The sequence below is a fragment of the Phaethon aethereus genome, assembly GCF_964289735.1.
Source record: "Phaethon aethereus genome assembly, chromosome: 4".
NCBI lineage: Eukaryota > Metazoa > Chordata > Aves > Phaethontiformes > Phaethontidae > Phaethon > Phaethon aethereus.
In genome coordinates this window covers 48,706,818-48,729,599 of record NC_138578.1, presented here as the reverse complement: position 1 = coordinate 48,729,599, position 22,782 = coordinate 48,706,818, and the positions used below count along the sequence as shown (strand labels likewise).

The 22,782-nt window shown below is 44.7% G+C and overlaps 1 protein-coding gene across 1 annotated transcript in view; it reads right to left on the bottom strand.

Annotated features, from left to right (window-relative positions):
- Positions 1-13,686: 13,686 nt before the first annotated feature.
- Positions 13,687-22,782, bottom strand: part of STOX2 (storkhead box 2) — a gene marked incomplete at its 3' end in the record, with an annotated part of 68,406 nt that continues 59,310 nt past the window's right edge. The window contains exons 3-4 of the mRNA XM_081999023.1: positions 18,415-20,680; positions 13,687-13,882 (exon numbers count right to left, since the gene is read on the bottom strand). Coding sequence (XP_081855149.1) covers positions 13,687-13,882; positions 18,415-20,680 — 2,462 coding nt within the window. The remainder of the gene's footprint in view (positions 13,883-18,414; positions 20,681-22,782) is intronic.

The following is a 22,782-nucleotide window of genomic DNA, read 5'->3' as shown; positions in this document are numbered from 1 at the left end:
CCTTCTGTTGTTCTCGAGAAATTAATAATATGTTAAAACATTACTCAGCACTTACATATACCACTTGGTGAATACTAATTAAGCCTCAAAACCAGCTGGAGACACTGGCGTTGCTTCCTTGCGGATAGAAGAAGGGAGGCCGAGGCGGCACGGGCGGTGGCAAAGGCTGCGGAGCGCAGGCAGGGCTTGCGGGGGATCGGCTGCCATCCCCGCCGAGCGCCCGGCTGACCTGCCGCCGCAGCGGGCTGCCTCCGTGCCAGGGCTCCCGGCCACCACATCACCTGTAAATGTGTATGACTGAGCCGCGTGTCCGTAACGGGCGGTTTTACCCTTTCTTCAGTGTCCCGGTGTGCTGCTTATCCGACAGTGCTAAAACAACCAGCGCAGCGGCAGCCGCTGTTTTCTGTTCCCCTGTAGCTTAGTTCTGCCCCGGCAGCACACGGCCGTGTGAAGTGACTCGCGAGGGGCCTGCTTCTGACTTCTGAGAGGAGCCTCCCACCCTCTACATGACCCCTGGGCAGAAGGAGGCTCTCGCAAATTAGAAGTTAATTTTTAAAAAGTGCTTATTTGCCTGCCCATCCATCCATCCATCCACCTGGAAATGTCCCTCTCCCTTGCTGCTCCTTCCACGTCTTCCCCATATTGGGGAATATTGCCTGCTTCTGGGGGCAAAGACTTTGTTTCTGTGTTTGCCAGAGTAGCAAACACAGTAGCACTGTGGTTTTCAGCTTGCAGCTCACTGATTGTCCCCGAGGATCCCGGAGGCGGGAGAGGGGTAATCCCGGCCAGCCACATCCCGCGCCCCGCGTGTCTCGGCGGCGAAGATGTAAGAGAGAGGGAGAGGACCCCTCGTCCAGCCATGGAGAGCTGCTCCAAGCATGGACTGAACAGGAAATCACTTGGGGCTTAAAAGTAAGGTTTTCGAGCAGCCTTCCCATCGCAGCATGAAGGAGGACAAAAAAATGCTTCATGTCTTTTCAGGCGGAGTTCAAGCACTTTATGAGCTGGTTCATACAACCTGCTTGCCTATACCGCTGCGGGGGCTGGATGGGATGACCTGGAAGGTCCTCTCCTGCCCTGATCTCAAATGTTTCCTTATAAGAACAGTTTTGACAAAGACAAATAACTTTTTTTAATTTATTTTCTCTAAACAGAATAAAATGGAGAGAGCCCTGAGCCTTCTCTTTGCATTTCACACAGCCTCTTCCCACAAGAACAAATGGGATGAACAAACCCAAGTCCCACTGAGAAGAAGATACTTAACCGCCATGATGTGGGGAGCTTTCCAGCAAGAGGAAGACTGTTTTATGCAGAAAGAGCTGAATGCAGCCTGCAAAGGCCCAGCAATTAATCACGCATTTGAAGAAATACAGCACAGTCATAGAGGCTGAATTTTAAATGCCCGCTGCTCCGGTTTGGACAGTGATAAATTAAGGCCCATACAATAGCAGGTGTGGGTCTTGAAGAAGCCCTCTGAGGGCAATTAAAAATGGGAAACCAGCTGGCAAGTGTGCAGATGTGACAGCTAGAGCAGCTTAAGAAATGAATACGAAGGAGGAGGATGGAGGAATTAACGGTGTAGGAGCTGAGGCGGATGAAACGGGACCTGCGCTCCTACGGGGGCTGCTCCGTGGTGGGTGAAGTGCCTCATGGTGTGGGATGGGCAAAGCTGGGACAGCCACGTGTCCCCGCTGCCCTGCAGAGCCGCCCTGCTCCAAGCGAAGCCCCCACTGAAGGATCCCACAAGCTGCAGGAGCTGCTGCCCCACACGTCCCCCAGCTTCCTGGGCTGCCGGGCCTGCTCCAATGCAACAGGCGTTCTCCAGGCGACTTACGAAGGATTTGTAATTTGCCTTGAGGGTTACCACGTAGGAAGTGTCAGCAGATTTATAAATCGTGCCACAAAACCAAACCACGAATCAGCACAAACCGGAGCTCATCATCCTGTTTGGAAAAGGGTGCCAGAGTTTCTCCGTGCTGTTCCTCCCCCATTTATCCCTACCCTGCCGCTCTCCACACGTCCAGCGGGTGCGAGGTATCGCCAGGACCGCTTTTTGTGGGAATTACCTTCTACCGAAGTGCAGGCTGGGGGACTGGCCCCATTTGCCTCATCAAAGTCTCTTCTTCTCAAGTAATTTGTTGATACAACTCGCTTTCCTGCTGTGAATTACATCAACTTTTTTCTCGGAAAAAGCTGTTGACAGAGATCGCTATAGATGACTTGTTTGGGTTTTCTCCCCCCTTGTCCATAGGAAAGGATCGCTCCCGCTAACATTAAGCTTCGGCGTACAATAACCCTTCTGGGAAGCGGAGCACAACAGCGTTTCATTCGAAGCTGCTGGCAGCACGGGAGAGTGGACAAGGTCTGTACCAGTTTCGACCTCTGAATAAAAGGAAACATCTCTAGTGACGAGCTGCTCAGCCCCTTGCTTGTCTCTGTGAAGCTGGGTATTTAAGCCACTTCTTTCTTGAAAAAAAAAAAAAATCTTATTTTCATTGGCCCCGTTTCCAGCATGGTGTCGATGAAGCACGGGAAATTTTTATGCAAGAGGAGATCTCTTTCTGCGTTCACCCCCCCACCACCAGCCTTGCCGTTTGTCACCCGCGTGGGCAGTGACAGCCCTGGCAGTGCCGTCCCAGCCGGCGCGCCGAATAATAAAGCAGCTTCACCGCGGGAAATAGCCTTTCGGATCACGGTGCCTCTGCGCTTGGGCACAGGTACCCGTTGCAGCGTGGGGACCTTGCTTGGCCGAACAGCTTTCATATATAAAAAACCGCCTCCTCAGACCGAGTGATTCCTCTTACGGTGAGCTTGGCATCCAGGGCCTCGGCCAGCGAGGAGGAGCCCAGCTGGCCGGTAACAAACCTGGCCCCAAAAAGCCCTCGTTGCCAAAAATCCTGCGAGGGTGGAAGAAGGAGGCAACCAGAGCGAGCCATGAAGACAGCCCGGGGCTGTGCCGAGCGAAGGAACCACAGCTGCAGGGCAGAGGCGGTGTCGGCCGGCGCTCTTCTTCCGTTGGAAGGGACAGAAACGGGCTAATTTGGAGCTGGCAGTAGGTAACCAAAGAGGACATGTAAGACGAATCTTATATAGTGATCCAAAACTGTTCTGCGTCCCCCCTCCAGTTCCCTGCGACAACCACAGTCTTCCCTAAGTGCAACTGGCTAAAAGCAGAGACGTCTCTGAGGGACGATTAAAAGGCAAAGGTTTCACACGCCGGCGTGGTAAACAGAGCCAGCGCCAAAACTTCCCTGCCTCTGAGAGGGGGCATGGGGAGAAGCAATTGCTGGTTGCTTTGGCCATCTCCCTCCTGCAATCTGTTGTGTCTGGAGACTGCTGCAAACATCTGGGATGCATCACCGACCTGCTCCTGCTGGAGAGGAGGGGGGTTTTTGGACACAAACGAAGCGCGGAGGCACTCTGCAGCCTTTACAAGGGAACAAACACCAAGTTTTTGCACGTACGATGGGAATGGAGGGAAAGAAGGGAGAAGGTTTTGGTCTGAGATGAACGTGGAAGCCTCGAGGGTGCGCAAAACCGTCACGAGCAGAAGCCTCCCGTGCGCGCGGGGAGGGGGAAGGCTGGGACAAGCAAGTGGGACTTGTGTTTTAGGGGGCTGCCTGAGCGGAGGGGAATGCCCCCAGGAGCGCCGAGCACCCTGCCGGTTTTGCAAGCTGTGCCTAGCTCCTGCCTCGAGGGTGAAGGATGGCCAAGTTGTTCTTCAGGCCAGGAGTTAACCAGGAGCAATGAGGGCCCTTGCCTTGGGCAGCCCGGAGGAGGAGCGCCCGTGGCAGTGCTGCCAGGCAGGCCCTGAGGGGATCCCTCTCCGTCCCTTCCCGCAGGGCTTTTTCCAGGATCCCACTCCGCTTGGGAATGGGAGACCTCACAGGGAAGCCAGCCCCAGCTGCCAGCGGCTGCGCTGCGTCCCTGCTCCTGCCTGGGCATCGCTCGGGGACAGCACACCCTCACGGCACAACCACAGGCACATGTCAGAATATTCCAGTGTCGGTTGCCCTTTATTTTAGGTCTGTATAAACCACAAAGGCGGGCACACGTAGTTCCCTGCCTCAGCTGGCTTTTGGGAGCCCAGGATCCTTCGACCTCCATGTAACGTGAAGATTTCTTTCTTCTGTCTTCAGTTGACATCTTTCTTCTCCGACTCTGGTCCCAACAGGGACTCTCCTGCTGCTGAAGTACACCCTCACATTCTTCTGCCTTCTTTGAGTTTTCTTCTTAAGCCCTGATACTCCTATTCCCTCGTTCTCCTTCTGGGGAGAAGCATCCACCCCCCTTCTCTTCCCCTCAAACTGCAGAGGCCCCAATCTGGAAGAAATCTGGTTTAATTGAGACCCACGCCAGGGCTGCACCACTATCTGCATAATCCATGGCACAAGGCAGCAGTCACGAGCCACAGAATTCACACGCTACATGTCAGTATAGTCCAGAGATTATTTTCTTCTTACCAAAAAATAAACGCCAACAGCCTTCCTTTTTAGCCTGACGTGTGGGACCAACTCAGTCGCTCTGCCCTGTCTTGAGGCTGAAGCTGGTGGTCTCAACTGGCAAGACCTGATGATTAGTTAGCCCTGCTACTAATCCGGTGTCAAAAAGGCAGCTTCCTCCTCAGCAACGTCCCAAGTGGCTCATTTTTAGAAAGGCAAACAGTTCTGAAATCTGCAATGGTCTAAATATTTTAGGACAATAGTCTTTTATTAGTTTCTGGTTCAAGGAAAGTCCACTTGTCTCCAGGTGAACGTTTTAAACGCAGCGAAAGAGCTTTTCAAAACCATTTGTCATTCTGTGAGGCAGTTTTCTGGGATTATTTTTTTTTAAACTTCTGCCTTCAAAAATAAGTGGGTTTCTCATTTGGTTTTTTCTGTAAAAGCTGTGATTTGGTGAAACTGTTATCTGCTAACAGGGAAGCATGAGAAATACTGTCTCTTCATATTGGGCTATAGGTAAAAATAAAACCGTAACAGGCGAAGGGTCTGCCTTTAAGGAGGAGCAATAAATGTATTGGCTGCCTGAGGTCTGAGGACTCTCGAGTTTCTTCCTTGTGAATGAGTAATAAATCTCCAGGGTCCGCTGGCGACTGCTTACAAGTAGAACACTACGTCTGGAAGACGAAATGACTTCCTTCAGGAGGAAGTGGGAAGGAGAAGATGGGACGCTAGTGCTGCCCGTGCTGCCAGGGAGGGCTCCCGGGGCGCTGCCAGCCTGCCGAGGAGGAGCTTTTTGGGTTTCCTCTCCCACCGTGTGGGCTGGCCGTGCCCTTCGCCGCCGTGGGACAAGGCAGGCAGCCTGGGCTCTGGCCGGGGACCCCTCTGCGGGCTTTGCACCCCTGTTCCCCGGGCTGGGCACGGGGTGGCCGCGAGCGCTTGCACCACGGTGGACAAAAAGTGGCCCCTGCCCCTCTCCTCCTCCTGGTGCCTCCCTGCCCGATGCTCCTGCCGCAGACTTCGGCCGACGGCAAGAGCTCTGCCTCAACCCAAAGTTCGCTGGGAAGTTCCAGACAAGGTGCCTCAGCACTTCTTTGGAAGAAAAGAAAAAAAAATACACTGCATGCTCTAGGTTAAAAAAAAAAAAAGGCAAAGAAAAAAAAAAAAAGCGGTTACTGCTTTACTGAGCAGCTCTGCCAGGGCCCTGCCTTAGATGAGGGTTACAGCTGGCTCGGTTACGAGCATCTGAAAATCATCCCCAGCCCGTGTCCAGCAGAAGCATGTTAACCTGCGGCAGCTGGATGCCAAGTACAACTTCTCCGGCAAGTTCACCTTGGGCCCGAGCCGGCGGCAAGCGCTGAACTGGGCAGAGAAGAGCCTCTCCCCCCACGGCCTCCCCGTGCCGGGGGCGAGCGGCAGCAAGCGGCCCGGGCCCCACGGCTCACCGGGGAGGGAGCCGAGCCCCGGGCTTTGGTTCGAGGCAACTGGGCAACCGGCTGCAAGGAGCAGCAGCGTGGAGGGAGGAGGGGGGCTCTCCGCGGAGGCAGGGGCAAAATTCACCCGCCGTAGCCAGAAAGGCGAATGCCCTTCTCCGCTGCGCCGGTGCCGCTCACTGCCCACGATCCTGAGGCACACCCGGCTCCGAGGGTGCCGCTTCCGAGTCCTCGGTGGCCGCTCCTGGCAGTCTCGGCGCGGGGGTACGTGCGTAGCGGCGCGCACGTGGCGGAGACCACAGCCACGCAGTAGTGATGGCAGGTTCCAGGGACGTGGGACACGGAATCCGCTTTGCGCTCAAAGCCCTTCAAGTGAGCAAGCTGCCCTGCAAAACTAACTGCCTAGGTCCGTCTTTCCCAAAAACCCGTCTGAGGAGCGGGAAGGAGAGGAGAGACTAAAAAGCGGGAGCATATTTGCACTCCTAAACTTTTTTAAAACCACAGACCTGCAGCGGCACGGCTCGCGGGGAAGTGCTGACGGGCGCGCCATTCCTGAAGCAGCTGATCACCTTTTCTTCTCGAGGTCTTTCTGATGAGCGGGGAGAGCGAACAAGAGAAAGTAATGGAAAAGTGGGGAAAAGACACTATAGGATTAGGATGACATTTTGCGAGGGAAGGGTGAGAAAAGGGGCAGAGGATATGTCAAGTCATGTGTGGGGAAAAAACCCCCAACCTGAAGGAGAGCAAATGTCAAAAAGGAGCAGAAGAGGAAGGGATTCTGAGCGATGGGAGAAAAGATAAAATGAAAGAAGGACATTGTGGAAAATAAATGGGGAGGAAAAAACCACACCCGAAAGAAACAGCTGAGAGGACGATGGAAAAAGGGAAAGCCTGGAGAGAAGGATAATTGCAAAAATGTTATCTTATGAATGTAAGATACCTGTAGATACAGAGGATGGAAAGTTTCTGTTTTGACTCAGTCCTCTCAGCAGAAAGGCAGGATCTGACAGTAAAAGAGTAGTTCTTCGGCCAAGCAGTGGCCATAGACATCTTAAGTGTGTTATAGGCCACATTTCACTTGCTTAAGATCTTCAGTGCTACCTGTCAGCAGAGTAAAAATGAAGGGAATTCAAGCCTAAGTTTCTAAGCAAGTTTTAAAAGTGCAAGGTGTGATGGGTTTGGACAAGAGCGATTTCCTTCCAGATAACGACAAGCCTCATCCATCGCATGAAATACGAGCCCACCATCAGGACAGAAACAAAGCTTGCTGTGAGGGGAACAGTGCTTGAAAACTTCCCCAGCAATATTGAAAAGGCCTGGAAAGTCCGATTCTGACCACCACCCAAAATGGGCTTTGCCCATGCAAGGCACTAGGTCAGTGCCAGCATAAAACCCTAACCAAACCCTGCCTAACTTGGGCTTTTTTCCCCCCATATAATGCAAAATCCACGATTTCAAGGAAATGGATTACGAATGGAAGAAGTGGATGAAAGGGAACCAGCAAAGACTACAAATAGGATGCTAGTAGTATGTGCCACTAGCAGGTGACAAGCCGAGGTGCTTATGGCAGCACCCATTTCCAACAGATACCACCTTGTTTTCTATCTTGTGTATCTTGCAAATCCCCGTAGCCACCTTGGCAAACAGCAGTTTTCAAGGCAAAACTCCGGCAAAGCTCCTGGAACCTAAACCTCCTCCAAACCTTCTTCCAGGTGGTGGCAGAGGGCAGGAAAATGGCACCTGCACGTTACGTCGTCCACGTGGGCCTTTCCGATCAGCGGCTGTCATAACGTGGGCGAAAACCTGAATCACTTTTTGAAGAACGTGAAAAAGAAAGGCTCCTCGCGAGAGCCCTCTCTCTTGGGCGTGTGCACCAGGTCCTCCTTTGGCTCGTGAGGATGGAGAGGAGAGGAAAAGAGGGGCCTGACGCCCGTTGCTCTCGGCATCAGGATGCCCTAATGGACCTCCCATTGCCTGGTGCTGGGGTGCCTCTCGGCTGGGCGCCCATGCGTTCCGTGGGGATCACGCTCCCCCTGCGCCCGTTGCCTCTACCTCCGATCCAGCCCGGGATGTTTTAAAATCAAAGAACCTTCTCCCTGGTGCTCTTACTAGAAGCGGCTCACAGACCTTCTACGAAGCGTACCTGAGCTCAGCAAGCTGTAACGACCCTTGGTTTTCTGGGATTTCTGGTTCGCCGTGCAAGGTTTCCTAAGCGAGGGAGGGAAACAGCACGTTAAATGGAAATGTAAGTATTTTCTCTAAAAACCACCAATGGGTGCAAAGAATCCACTTAGAACATATAACCAAATGTTATTTAATATCTTAAAAAGTAACACAATCCAAAATGGATATTTCACACAACACTACATAAACAACATGAACACAATATTACCATATGGAGGGACTTTCAAATATAGACTTACAAAAATCCCTGTCCTTTTTTTTTTTTTCCCTTTAAATTATTATACTAAGCATGACGAGTAATCATCATTTACAATATGGTACACGGACACAATAAAAACCATGTTACAAATGTGCTGTTATAAATCAGTAACGTTAGGGAAGACATTTCATGAACTGTAATTATTTCATATGAAATACTATACAATATAAACAGAACATCCATCTTGGATGACCTTTACAGCAACCAGAGACCAAGTAATTTTTTAATTTTTTTTTTTTTTTTCAGTGCAAACACATTTATACAAGGCAGTCTTGGCTGCAAAACTCCCTTCTAGCATACAGTAAGTCCCACTTGCATTTATTAACTCATTTAAACCTAATGCAACAGCCACATTCAGTCACTCACAGAAAATTACCTGCAGAATTATGATCCCTTTAAACTTAAGTCTCCTCCACATATAAAAGTAACATCTGTGCCAATTACTCCAAGGGCCCTTTCATACTTCTGGGTGGGTATCCTTTGGGTGGCTCTAACCGCTACGCGACACGAGGGCAGGCGTACCTCACGGAAAACCGCCCTTCCGAGGCCGGGAAACGCGCGGTGGCCGTCACAGCATCCCCGCGCGCGTCACCAGGGATTCAGCCGCACGCGCGTGGCCTTCTGCTCCTTCTCTGCGCGTAGTGTCTCGGGGGCGTGGAGGGAGGAACACGGAAACCCTCAGCTCAGAACTGAGCTTCAATGGAGTTAACGACCCATTCCCACCTCCGTCAGACCCGCGGGAGTCACGCCAGATTTACACCCGCGCAACCGAAACCAACGTTTAGAGCGCCGCTGGGAAAGAAGCGTGATTGTCCCGTTTTCTTCTAGCACCAGCTTGGCTTCTGGTGGGTCCACTGCATGCTTCTCATGCAGCAACGATGCACTTTACTTATGCTGGGGGGAACATTTTAGATATATACCTTTTTTTTTTTTAAAGAATTTCGTAAAAATAGAACATTTGTCTCTACTACTGTACAGTTTTCTTCAGAAGAGCAGAGAGAATTGTAAACTGTGGGTGTGACACCAGATTAGGAGTGCTATTTGCTTCCTTAGCACAACAATTTGAACAATCGTGTTGGGAAAAGGTCTGCAAAATGTATTTGAAAAACAAATTTTTAATTAAATTAACTGTTTCTACAACCACTGCTGGCAGTACTCATATGACTGAAAACTGATGGATTAGCGGTGCCAAAACCAAAGAGTCTCTGCAGGACCGGAAAATAGTTTCTCCCTTACTTAAACAAACCGAACGCATCGGAAGAACAACTTCAGATTACAAACATGAAACACTTTGGTTAACTATTACACTTATTCCAATGACTTTAAGAAAGAAACCAGTTAATAAATTAGCCTGCAGACTCTTAGCCTTTGCTCTTTCCAGTGTGCCTGGACATAAAATAGGGTCAATGAACTCTGCCTACCTCACAGGCTCGCGAGGCTTAGTTGGTACCAACTGCTTCAAGGTCCTCAGGTGAAAAGGCATGACTTAAGTGCAAAGCGTCATCTGTGTTTATGATGGCCTCTGAATACTGGTTTGCTTGTTCTCTCTGCTAAAACCGACTACTTGTCGGCAAGCACTTAGGCCACAGTTTTCATTAAAATATTTGTTTTCCAATACATTTTAGTTTTTCAGGTTGAGTGAACGTTGTTTTGCGTATTACAGACATTTTACAGTGGTGCAAAGAGTCAAATGGCTAATGATCTTTAACTGAAATACTTAAACCAGCAAAATTAGCTCAACTGATGATTGTATATTAATTTGCATCAGGATAATGGTACTAGGTTTGCTGAAAAAGGTGTTCATAAATCACTATTTGTATATAAATGTGATCTGCTTAGGATCAACTGCCACTTTCTTCCTTTGGTTTTTGGAAAAAATCTTTCTTCTCTCTTGAAAGGTGGCTTGTTGCAGCTGGCTACTTTTCAAAAGCCAGCTTCATTTTTCTTGGAAACTCGCCCACGTTCTTTGAACAACAGGCACATACCTCGAGCAGGGACCCCAATACTGCTCCCAGCGAAGTCAATTAAAGGCTGCTGGCAATTTCTACAGGAGCAAGTGCTTCAGATGCACACCATCTACAGAACAGAGTGCGCACTGTTAAAGGAAAAGCTCTTTTAACACCCTTGCCAGTTCAGAGAAACTATGACCTGATATGTTGACAAAGATGGAGGCAGAATAGGGCCCAAAGTATTTGAAGGCTGCCAAGCAAATACCCAGAGTGTCTTCTGTTAAACCCCAAACTGTCAATCATATTTCACAGACTGTAGATGTTCCTAATTTGCTAAATTACAAATACATTTTCAAGTTCTACCAGGCAGAAATTTTAGCAGTAACTGGGGAGAGAGGATGGAAGGTTTCAGCCTCCCTTTCACTCTCATCCCAATTATGCAGCCTTATCAAAGTCTTTAAGTGACTCATCTGAAAGCCAGATTTTTTAATAATGTAGAAGGAAATTGTGGCAATGGAAACATGATGACTTCATACGCAAGCATTGACACACAAGAGAACGCCATGACCTAATGCTTCAAAGTTCTTAACCTTGCTTTTTACAATACACTTTTCATGTTGCTGCATTTCATCAAATTCATGGAGGTAGTTATATGTGTAAAAAAAATTACCATAAAAGTAACATGTTGTATTATAATAATACATATTAAGTGTGCAAAATGCCGACAGATTTGTGTTGACCCTTTACAGTTGAACACAACACAGATTCAACCTAATCTAACTCTGTAAACCTTTAAATTGATACATTAGAAGAAGAATGATAGATAAGCAACCATGTAATACAAGGCTATGATTTCATCAAAGGATTAGGGTGACATAAAGCACTCAAGCTCCACTCTCGTGGTTTTGTTACCAGAACCTCAAGATGGAATTTCCTTATATTCCATTATTGATTTTAAAAGGAAAAGAAAAAAAAAAAAGGAGGAATTCAAGATTAGAACGTTTCTATTTGAAACTTCTGTTTACATTCCATATTCCAAAGAGTCACATTAGTATTGGTACAATGCCATGTCAACATTAATATGACACTTATGTTGTCTGCTGGTCTCTGGGAACTTTAGGAGATAACATACTATACAGTTTACAGGTATGTACTACTGTATTTTGTTGGAATAATGTTTTCTGTACAACCAGCTGCCTGCATAAATTCTGATTAGTTTACAACAAACATGTATTTCCCCCAAAGGTGAAATTTGGTTTTGCTGTTCACATTTTAATACTGCCGTTAGTACTTCAGATCATCACTGTAAATTGTTTCATCGTTTCGACATTTTTATTTACTGAATTGATACACACTAGTGATGTCAGAGCTTGTCTCGGAAACAAAATCACAGTCAGCCACTGCATAGTATGTGACAATTCCCCACAAAAACTCTGACTCTACAGTTCGCATGGAATAAGTACGGCTGGAGTTACATACTGAATAATAAGATGCGTCATGCAAAGCATTATATGGTAATTAGAGCACATCTTGGAAGGTATGATAAGGCAGAAGGCTAAAGGCCAAGTGACTTTGATAACCAACCAAAAGCACAATAATTTCCTTTATGTGCACTGAAAGGTCTTATTGCTCCTATGAAATGGAAATTATACACTGAAACCAAAGAAAACAGACCTGTGCATTCTTGACAGAACTGGAAACTCATTGTGTCCAGAGTCAGAAAGCCATTTTGTAAGTAAATGAACTATATCCAACTGTGTAACGTAAGGCGGAATCTTCAGTAAAGACTTCTGATGACGACAGAGAACATGAGTGAAGCTCAAATGACTTTGTGTACAGAGTAATACACGTCACCAGAACCTGATGAAAATACTGGTTTTTAGTATGTACAGTTGGGTTTCATACCTGTGTACTACAAGAGCTAGACAATGTAAACGTCCCTTTTCTATGCAACAATTTGCGCTGTTGACCATTTTAGTATCTTTGTTACTCTTCCACCAATTTGTCCGTTCTGAATAAAAGAAGAGTTAAATTTGAAGTCAGTTTGTTGCACTACCAGGTTGCATGAGTAACAGAGCAGAACGTGACCCTATACCTAAAAATTACTCTTGGAGTTTAACTATCCTTAGAAATTACTCTGCAGTAATTGGCAGATTGTACTAATTACTTTGGAGCAACAGTTTAGGAGAGAGCAATTAGGATATACCATACCTACAGAATTCAGATTTCTACTGCCAACCATGTGGACACATTTAATTGCTAGAAACTAGACATGTCCACAAAATGCTAAATTGCAAATAACATCCACTGAATAAAAAGGCCAGAAGTTTATAATTCTCTAAATTTTGTTCTCTGATAATCACTACAATGTATGCTATTTTTAATAGCCTAATTTAGGCACTCTATTTAATAAGCTACATAAAATAGATTTATGTCCTTCCACTAGAAAGAAATCAATTCTTCAGGCCATACTTGTCATTTATATCATAAAGAACATTTTTGTTCCAAGAAATTAGTTATTCTGATTCCTAAATTAATGGCAAGTTGCAATACCAGAAGTGACACAAGAATTAGACTATCTTTTTAAAATACTTGATTTATACTGAAGACATTTGTTGTATTTTGTGTCACTCCACACTGCGGCTCCATGACAGTTACAACTTTCCCTTCCTTCCCCATTCCCCCCTCTACGCCAAGGCCCACCTCCTCATTTGTGACTATGGAAGGTCAAGTATCAAGTCTCAGTGACTAAACATCTCACATACTTCTGAAACACAAAAGAATTGTCTCCCTTCCCACCCTCTATACTTAAAACAAAACAAACCCCAAACCTCTTTTTACTCGCTTAAACAGGTATTTGCAAAATTGTGTCACAAAAATGCACAGTGAAAATGACTGATTAGTATTAATAATTCACAGAATAGAGCTGAGGTCATCACTTGTCATGTTTGGCATTGTTTTTCCTCATGGTGATCCTGGCTGGTTACTTTCAGCAGTGGCTCAGTTTTTGAAGTAAAAAACGATCAACTCTGCAGCAGAGTTTAGCCTCTGACCCGGGGCATCACACATCTGTGGCATTTTTTAAAAATGAAGTTGGCAACTGCATGGACATTGAAAATGCAGATTACACTTACAGTGTCTAGACTTTCATATATGTGCTCAGTTACAATTAAGTGAAGCAAAAAGTGTACATATTATCCCTACTGCTATTCTGTTGCTACAGAGCCGCAAATGTGAAAAGCAATACCTTGAAATAAAGATTTCTTTGTTGCCCCTAGTCTACATAGCAGCACAGTTTAAGTAAACACTAAAACTGTGGTTGAGATGCTTTTTTTATTTTTCCCCAAAGATGTAAACATCAGTCCCAGTGTCGTAAACTTTGCTGTATAGGATGAGACAGAAGATCTGAGGCAGGATGACTATCAGACACTAGTGACAGAAGCTTGCAGGCAGTTAGCAGGTTTCTGCAGTTTCTCAGCTTCACTTGTCGGTGGGTCTGCAGTGGCTCGGAAGTTGAACGTTGGGCCTGTGCCACCATGTGCAGGGCTCAGAGCAGGGTTCTGACGTCTGTTGCTTTCAACAATACTTGAAGTGTTGGATGCCAGGCTCTCACGAGTACTAGAACGGAAAAGAAATATATATACACACTCATATATGACATGCCTATATATCTATCGGCCAGAGAGGAAAGGAGAATAGAGTATTTTATAACAGGCATCCTGTGTTTGTATGTAACGTCACATCAATGAACCATCTCCTTTTGATGGCACACATATGCTCCTCCAAAACGGGTTCCAGAGGTACTCAGCAGCCATCATACTGTAACACAGGTATAGCACTAAACAGAGCTGAAGCTGTCACACAAACTGTAAGCTGAACCAGTATCAAGCATCTGGATTTTTCACCCCAGGAAATAGCTTCTGTCTTGCATGTGGAACATATTAATTTTCTTTCCTGACTGGGGCATTTTTGCACAAAGTAACTTCATCACATCAGCTCTGTGACTAGGCAGAGCTAGGAGAGTAATCACGTAACACAGCTTTGTCTGTGGTCTCCTCTTCCACCTATGTCTTTGTACACAAGATATTAACTAAAAGTGCTACTTTACATTAAACCCACAATGCTTCTGAACACAACACTTCATTTTACTTTGCAGCTGAGACATTGCAACTTACTGAGAAAACTTAATTGCCTGGTCTGCGAACCTGCCCTAGACAACAACCAGTGCTGCAATTTCATTCATAAAATGGACAACATTCCTTTAACATATTGTTTATCCATGGGAGTGACAGGACACTTAGCGCTGTTAAAGACTAAGCCTTTTAACAATACATCTAATTATGAATGCAGAGGAGCCTGTATTTTAGTCTACAGCTTTTTAAAAAAAACACTCAGCCAAGACATGCTAAGGCTAGTTTTACCACTACTACTCTTTTTGTTCTCTTTCCACTCTTAATTTTTTATCTCCAAATAATCTGTTTCTGTGCAGAGAGAGGTTTCATTTTCAAACAGCCATGTGGTCTCTGGTTATGTATCCTTCACCTATATCCCTACTTCTTTGCAAAATGACATCACCAATTGCTATGGAGATGTTTAGAGAGTACATTTAGAGGATTGAATGGGTTTGTTAAATAAGCACTAGAAACAGAGATACTAACGACAGAGTAGTCAGTTTAAAGTCAACCTAAATTTACCTGCTACTGAAAGGGGCAGCTCTTGCCTGCCTTGTGTGGCCCTGACCCTGCCACATGTTCCTGCTGCTTCCCTGATGCTGAGCCTTGCAGCCAGCCAGATCAGGGACCGCTCAGTTAAATACTAGCCCTAAGAAAAAAAAAAAAAAAAATATTAGTGCTAGCATCAGAGTGAGAGTAGGAATGCAGAGCTTTGGATGTGGCAGGGGAGAAATGGGTCAGTGCATGGAATAGGGGAAGGAAGAAACACCTTGTTTAGTTGTAGGGCAGATTTAAATCATCTTAATCTGACTTAATCTGGAATGATGCTTTTAGGAAAACTCCCGTAGATCTTTTAAATTGATCAAAATGGCACTGATCAGCTTCTGCCAATTATCACCTTATCGTCAGTAGTTCCAAACAACTATGATGGGTGACGCACAGTAAGAGATCTCTGCGAGCTGCAAGGACGTATGGTGCACTTCTGTTGCTCATGTTTTGATTCCTCTCTCTCTGCTTTTTAACGACAATAGATGCAACCTTTGTTTTTCAGAGATCATTCAGCATTGTATCATTCTTTATGGGACCACCAATTCCAGATCTTCAAACATTTTCAATTCTGATGTTACAAACTGACCATTACAACATGTATACACAAAGGCTGCAGTGAGAATTTTGCATGCAGAGTAATGCCAAAATTAGCTCTTTCTTTAGGTGACCAAAGAGCAGCAGTATTATATAAAGCTCCAAAAAGAAATAAAATTGACAGCTAACATTTACTACACACAACTTGCATAAAAGCAATGAACAAAATGCTGTGAGGCTGTTTTCCCAATTGTGATGTGTTCACGAATTTCACACACAAAACACCTTTGAAGTCAAATGACCATTGCAAATCTCTTTACCTACACCCCATTTTTTTTCCAAATGCCCGTTTTTTCAATTTGTCACACTTCAAAAATATACTTGTTCTTTCACAGTGTGGAATTGGTAATTCTCATTTCTCAAGCAACATTGCACACTTCAGTTTAAATTAGAAGATACCACCACACCTCAGGAAATCAAGAGTTACAACATCAGTGGAGGCTAGAAGAGTATACCTGAGGAGTACCACTACATGCATGTCCTGGTCTTATATTCCTCCATAGGCATCTGCTAATGGACATTGTCAGATCTAGGTGAATCTTACCAGATGGATGCTGGATGGCTTTTTTGTATTTCCTGGAAAAGGGCTGTGGAATACAGTTTTTGTTATAAGGTAGGAAAGTAATAACAGCATGGTAATTATAGCCAGAGGGATGAATTCACCCTAGGCTCAATTTATTTTTATAGACGTATACTGAGGAGTGACCAAAACTCAGCAAAATCATCCAATTTAATCATCTTGACGCAAAGATTGTAAAAAAGCCTTTGAAATATCCAGACTACATGCTGGTCTTGCAAAACCCTACAGAATGTTGTTTTTTCTTTCCTTTTTTTTTTTTTTTTTTTAAAGCTTACTTTACATGGCCTTGCCAAAAAAGGACATTTGTTAATAAATAAACAGTAAAATTAAAAAAAAAAGGGATGTGTGGAACACAATCATTATTAAAAGCTGCTTATCTGTTTCCCTTTTGATCTAAACAAAGTGGTATAGCAGCACTAAATCCAGTATGCTCGCCATGTTCTCTTCTCTTGCTAGCTAAGTTTAACATTAACAGAAATTTTAGCTTTTGTGTAAATAATTAGGGAAGGAAATGTCTGCCTTTGCACTAACCAGAAATGCAAGCTTGATATTCAGCTAGCATACAGCTAGCAAAATAGCAGTCTAAGAACTCATTTTTATCCAGTCAACATCTTATCCTGGAGGTGAAATGCACTCTGCGGAATGAGATATGCTGGGCAAGAAGCAAACGGCACCATACACTCCCCGCCCCCCCCCGCCAAAGTGACTGCAAGTATAACACTTCAATTAAAAGAAGAGATTACATTTAAAAAAAAAAAACAAAACAATGAAAATAGCCTCATACAACTGTTGTATGTGAGAAAGATGCCAAGCAGCTACAGAACAATCAGTAACAGGAACAAATTCAAAACCTGTGTAAGTTTCTTTTTCAATCTGGACTCTGTGTAAGTGGTACAATTTACTCAAATTATTTTTCAAACTTTTTACTCATATGTGTGCTAAAAGCCTGCTCTAGCTTGATGATCATTGCATGATGCAGCAGGCCCAATAATTGCTGCCTTGTCATTAACGTCAGGTGGGAGTAGCCATCAAATCCAAAGGAATTTATTCCAGAGTGACATGTCTTTAAAGGAAAATGAAATTTAGTCCTGTGTAGAAGCAGGAAATCCTTCACATGCCTTTCTGAGAGCCTTTACTATAGATTTAAAAAAATATGTAATTCTGAGGAATAAGAACACCTTTTGGGGGTGGGGGGAGAACAACAAAAACCACCCCAAAACCCATTCTCTTTCACCTACTACAAATCCAGTCTTGGAGGTTTTATTTTTAAACACAGGCAAGAAATAATTTAAGCTTAAGTAAGACACAGTAAGACAACTACCATTGTAAATTATTTCTGTGTTCTTAGAGTCATTGTTCTGAACTCTGATGTGTTGCTATCCAGGGCAAACAAAACCAAGCAAGCTCCGCTCCAGCAGGGATCTAGGACTCTCAGAGGCCAGAAAGAGAAGGAAGAAGGCTCAAGTGAAGGATTCTTAACCTGGAAATGAGCTTGTGAAATCTTCAGGGCAGGGAACACACCAGCCACTCTCTCCTCCCTACTCCTAGCATACTGAGACTTCCATGATGTCTAACATCCCTGGAATGGCAATGACTAGCCAGCACCACCACACACAAACATCTGGACTCTTTTCCCAAGTATCTTAGGCAAGGCACCTCTCTCTGCTGATGCAGCGCTGGCTCACCTCTGAAGTTCAAATAGCCTGAGCATTTTCAGCTGTGTGTGGGGAGCAGCTGTTCCAGTCTCACCAGTTTGAAGTGGTGATAGATACACTTCCGAAATTTTTGAAGGAAAAAAAAAAAAAAAAAAGCCCAAACCCAAAACAATCATCATGTTTGGGTTTTTTTTTTTGTTGTTGTTTGAGGTATGCCACCTTGTCACTTCTAGTCTTCCAATTAGTCTTGTTGATAGTATCTTAGAGGGAAAGGGAAGGGGGGAAGTATGCAGGAGCTCATCCCTTCTATTCTAAATGAAAACACAAGTTTAATACAGGAAAAAAAAGGATACAGGGAGGTTTTCAGCAAACAGAAAATAAACTAATACAGAGTCAATGCCGCAAATGGTCATTGGTTGCTTATGATATGGTGGGAAACCCACACATCTGAAAGCAGATTCCAGAGCTGTAGAAAACACTGTCTGAAATGTGTGAAATTGTTTAATACAGCCCTATGTTCTGTCATCAATATCACACACACATATAATTAAAAATGGAACTTTCTAGTCTGTAAAGCTGCAATGAACGTGACAGTCCTACCGTGGAGAGTTGAACCCGCTGTCCACAGTAATGCTGCTGCTGTCCATGCTGTCCAGGCGGGCCGAGTGGGTGGCTCTCTGGTTGTTGCTATTTTCTGTTTCCTTCGGGGTGAGAAGTGTAAGATTCTTCTCAAACTTCCGCTGCAGATCTCTCTCCTTTTCTCTCTCTAGAAGCCACTGCATCGTGCCAACATCATCCCTGTTCTTTTCTTCCTCAGCATTTTTGTTGGTTCCTTCCTCTGAGTCATCGTCATCAGATACATTGTAGTAGTCAAAGGAGGCCTCCTGGTTCCCAGCTGTCTCTTGCTGTCTCTGTGAAACGGGCATGACTTGTGTGACTGAGGTTACTATCGCTTGTTCAAGTTTCTCACATCTGACTGGCAATGTGTCAGCAGGGGTCTTTTGATGGGGCTTTAGCAGGGGTGTGCTAGACTTATGATAACTATTCACAGAAAGAGTGTTGTGCAGAGGTTTAAAGAGTGTATCCTTGCTAAATATTTCTTTCCTTTTATCAAGGCTGCTTGATTCAGCGCTATGGTGTTGAACCAGCCGCCCATTTGCAATCACCTCTGGACTTTGGCCAGCAACCACTGAACCACTGCTTGGGCCCTTTGGGGACTCCTCTTTGTGCACGCCAGGCTCCCTAGCAATATGTTGAGACTGTCTTTCCGCGGGAGTAATTTTTTTGAGCCCGTCTGCCCCTGTCAGCGTGTCATGATCCTCTTTATTCTTTGCCAGTGGTGACGGAGCAGTAAGCACAGTCTCACTGGATGTGTTGCACTGAAAATAGTCATCGACTGCTGATTTTGTTGTGCAGGAGTTGAGCTCGCTATACGATTGCAAATTCTCTGTAGGCTTGCTTTGTTCCAGTAGGCTACAAGAACTGGGGGTTTCTACGCTGCCACTAGCTATTTCAGGGATGCAAGTCTCTTTGTAGCTTGCAGATGAAATCAGAGCCCTTTGATGACTGAGTGACTGAGATGGCCTTAAGGTACTGTCGTCAATGTAAGTTTGGCTAGTTGTTTGGTCATCTGGGCTACAGCCTTCACCTATATCTTCAGGTGTGCCTAAAGTAGCTGAGCCCAGAGGTCCCTTGGAGTTATCCATGGATCTAGACCTTTCTTTAGCCTTACTGGACCGCTCATTCCTTGATCTTCTATCCTGTGTATGACTGTGGCTCCGATGGACCTTGGAGTGGGAGCTTCCCCTGGAAGGTTCAGGGAAAGGCATTTCAGTTCTTCTTTTGGCCAGCTCACCAGACACATCCCACTCTGGTGTCATGGGAAAGTGAGATTCAATCATGTTAGGATTGCTGTGCATTATAAAATTATCTCCCTTGTGTTCTATTATAAAACAGCCTTCCCGTGGGGATCGAGTCAAGGGATCATAGAACTCATACTCCCTTTCAGCAGGTATATCCAAATGAGAGCCATCTGATGGGTCTCCTTTGGACACACGGGTCTTGCTGTGTGACCTCGATTTCCCGTGAGACTTTCTGTGATTCCTGCTCTTTTTACTTCGTCCACTGTGGTGAGCTGAAGATCCTGCTTTGCTTCGTTGAGCTTTTTCTTCTTCAAGTTTCTTCATTAGTGCAGTGTGCCTCATGACATTTTCCACAGTCAAGTCAGGGTTAATGCGCCTGATAATCTCCATTTCTACCTCTCTAGGTATAGTGGTAGGGGTGTCCTCGTCCCTTAGTGGCCACTCCTCTGGAGGAAACTGGGCAGAGAAATTTGCCAACTGTTTTGTCTTGTCCTTCTTAAAACTCAATCGGAATAATTTGAGTCCAAATTTCTTAGACTGCTTTTCTACATCCTTAGGCTTTGTGAGTGTCTCTGTTTTATAAGAAAAATTGACAGTACTTTTACTTTTCTCAGTAGGTGGGACCTGACATAAAGAAGGAGGACAGTATGAGTCTTTGCAGTCTTTTGCTGATTTCCTCTGTAGGGTAGATGCATGCATGCTGTGCATGTCTTCTCTGCAACAATGGCAGGAGTCGCAGTGGTTTTTGGGTAGTGTTCGGTCCCTGACGCATCCCGAGGTGGACGGAGTTATAGTTCCTTGTTGCGGAGAGGTACATTGAGACCTGTCAGGTATCCTCTCATCCAAATGGTACCATTTACTGTTAGTTCTTATGAGAGACGGTGTTATAAAGTAAGTCTGCGGGGTTACAATGAAATAACCATCTGGAGTTGGATATATCTTCCTCTCCCGTACAAGCATATTTAAGGTATGTCGAAGGATTTCTGGACTGGGTGTTGGAACTCCTAGAAATGACAGTAAACACATATGAGTGAGTGCATAAAACCATGCAGGACTCTCTGGCTCCCCCCTCCCCATTTTTTCCCATGAGCAAGCTGAAATATGCTGAACAAACAACTCCAGTAAAGCACTTTGTTAGGCACTCTCGTGCCTGTTTGTTTTTCCACCTATCTCCTACACTTCAGACATATCAATTATTAATTAAATAGAAAGGAGGACATTAATGGAGTGTTAAAAAAAAAAAAGAAAAAGAGAGAATTTCTAGTCACTTCCACTGTGCAGATGACCTTAAGCTACAAGACTGAATCACTAGAAATGAAAGGCTGTCAGGGGAAACATTTCAATTTTATTATTCTTCCAACTAAATATTTATATCCTGATTACCAGAAATATTTATTATTATGCCCAGTCACATATAAAACAGTGGTTATTTGTTACTTTGGATGCCTAAGTTTTTTTCCACAGAAGAATACTACACAGAAAAAAAGCATTCCCCCAAACTGCCCCTTTATCACAAACTTAATAGAACTGACTTGCTCTCCCAGTAAAACATGCTTCAACTACATCAGCTGCTCCAAAAAAGAAATGCCTTGAATGATACAGCTCATCTTACCCAACCAGACTTTTCCACTATACTGGAAGTTACAGTTTTAGCTTCTAAAAATTTGCTTCTCTGAGTTCCCTGACTTTCATGTGAGATGTGAGGGACACTCCCTAAGTGCATATATCACATACTGAGAGAGGGACAAGTATGACAACCCTGCATCAATGCCACATTAGCCACATGGTAGACTTGGCATCATGAGCCTGGACCTTCTCACTACCAATACGCCTGCTGGGTTCAGCGGTGCATGACCAAGTCTTCAATACTTTATTAGATAAAATACCAAGTTAGCATGCTGTGCATAGGAACAAGTTCTACCTAGAGCTAAGGAAATGAGATTTAGTTCACAAGCTAGTTTAAAAAAAAAAAAAAATCTTTTTAGTCTGCATAAGAGATAAAAATAATTCAAAATTTTCAGTGGAAAAGGCTATCTTCAATCAATACATTTTGTTGAACTAAAATGCATTTTAATTTTAACTTAGTGCTGAGTACTAACGTGGTTTACATTTTTAGAACTAGAGAAATTTTTTTCAAAAGTTTGGATAGTCTATTTTAAACTAAAAAAGTTAAATGTTATTTTTGCTGGGTCTTAGTTTTCTTTTCAACAAAACTAGTTGAGAAAAAAATAAAATCAGAGAGTAACTTAGGTAGGAAGAGACCTCATGAAGTCACCTGGTCAACACCCCTACTCATAGCCAGGCCAGCTTAGATCAGATTGGTCAAGGAATTGATCAGAGTCAAACTCGGATTGTCTTCAAGAGCAGAAATTCCATGGAATCATGCATGCAAAAACATTTCAACAAAGTATATGCTTTTTACAAAAATACTTCACGGAAAAATCTCCACCAGGTGTACCTGCCACAAACACAGTATCTTCAGTAGCACAGAGTGTCTGGTCACTCTTATCCCACACATCAATGGCTGGAGCCTGCAAGCTCACTGACCTCCTTGTGTTAGCAAACATGAGGATGACACAAGGGCTCTGGCACCATGACCAACACCCCATCAAAAAAGAAGCAACAAAAAATAGAGGAGTTAGAATTCCTTAACTCACCCACTTCCTTGCTACTGGGTTGCAGGCAACATAATAAGTATTCTTAAGTCTGGCTTTGAATGTTGTTTGAATTTAGAGACATGACCATACTGCTCACATCCAATAATATCTGTAACTAAAAATCTTACAATGGAAACAGTGAAGTGTTAGGAATAACATGGACATGTGCGTGAAAGCAGTGACAACAGAGAAGGTGCCAGGAAGAAGTACATGGGGGCATGCATAGTCCACAGAGCTGAAAGATTGGGGCCAATCCAGACACAGGAAGTAAAAGAGGTGAAGAAAGGATATGATTTGAGAGAATACATGAGACTGAAAATCGGAAAGAATATGCAAATGGAATGGAGAATCAGGTGCATGCATATTCTCCCCTTTTCATGTGGCTGTCCACAATTTATGTGATAATTCTAGAGAGAGTAAGACCCCCCAGAACTGTTGAGCAACAGGCC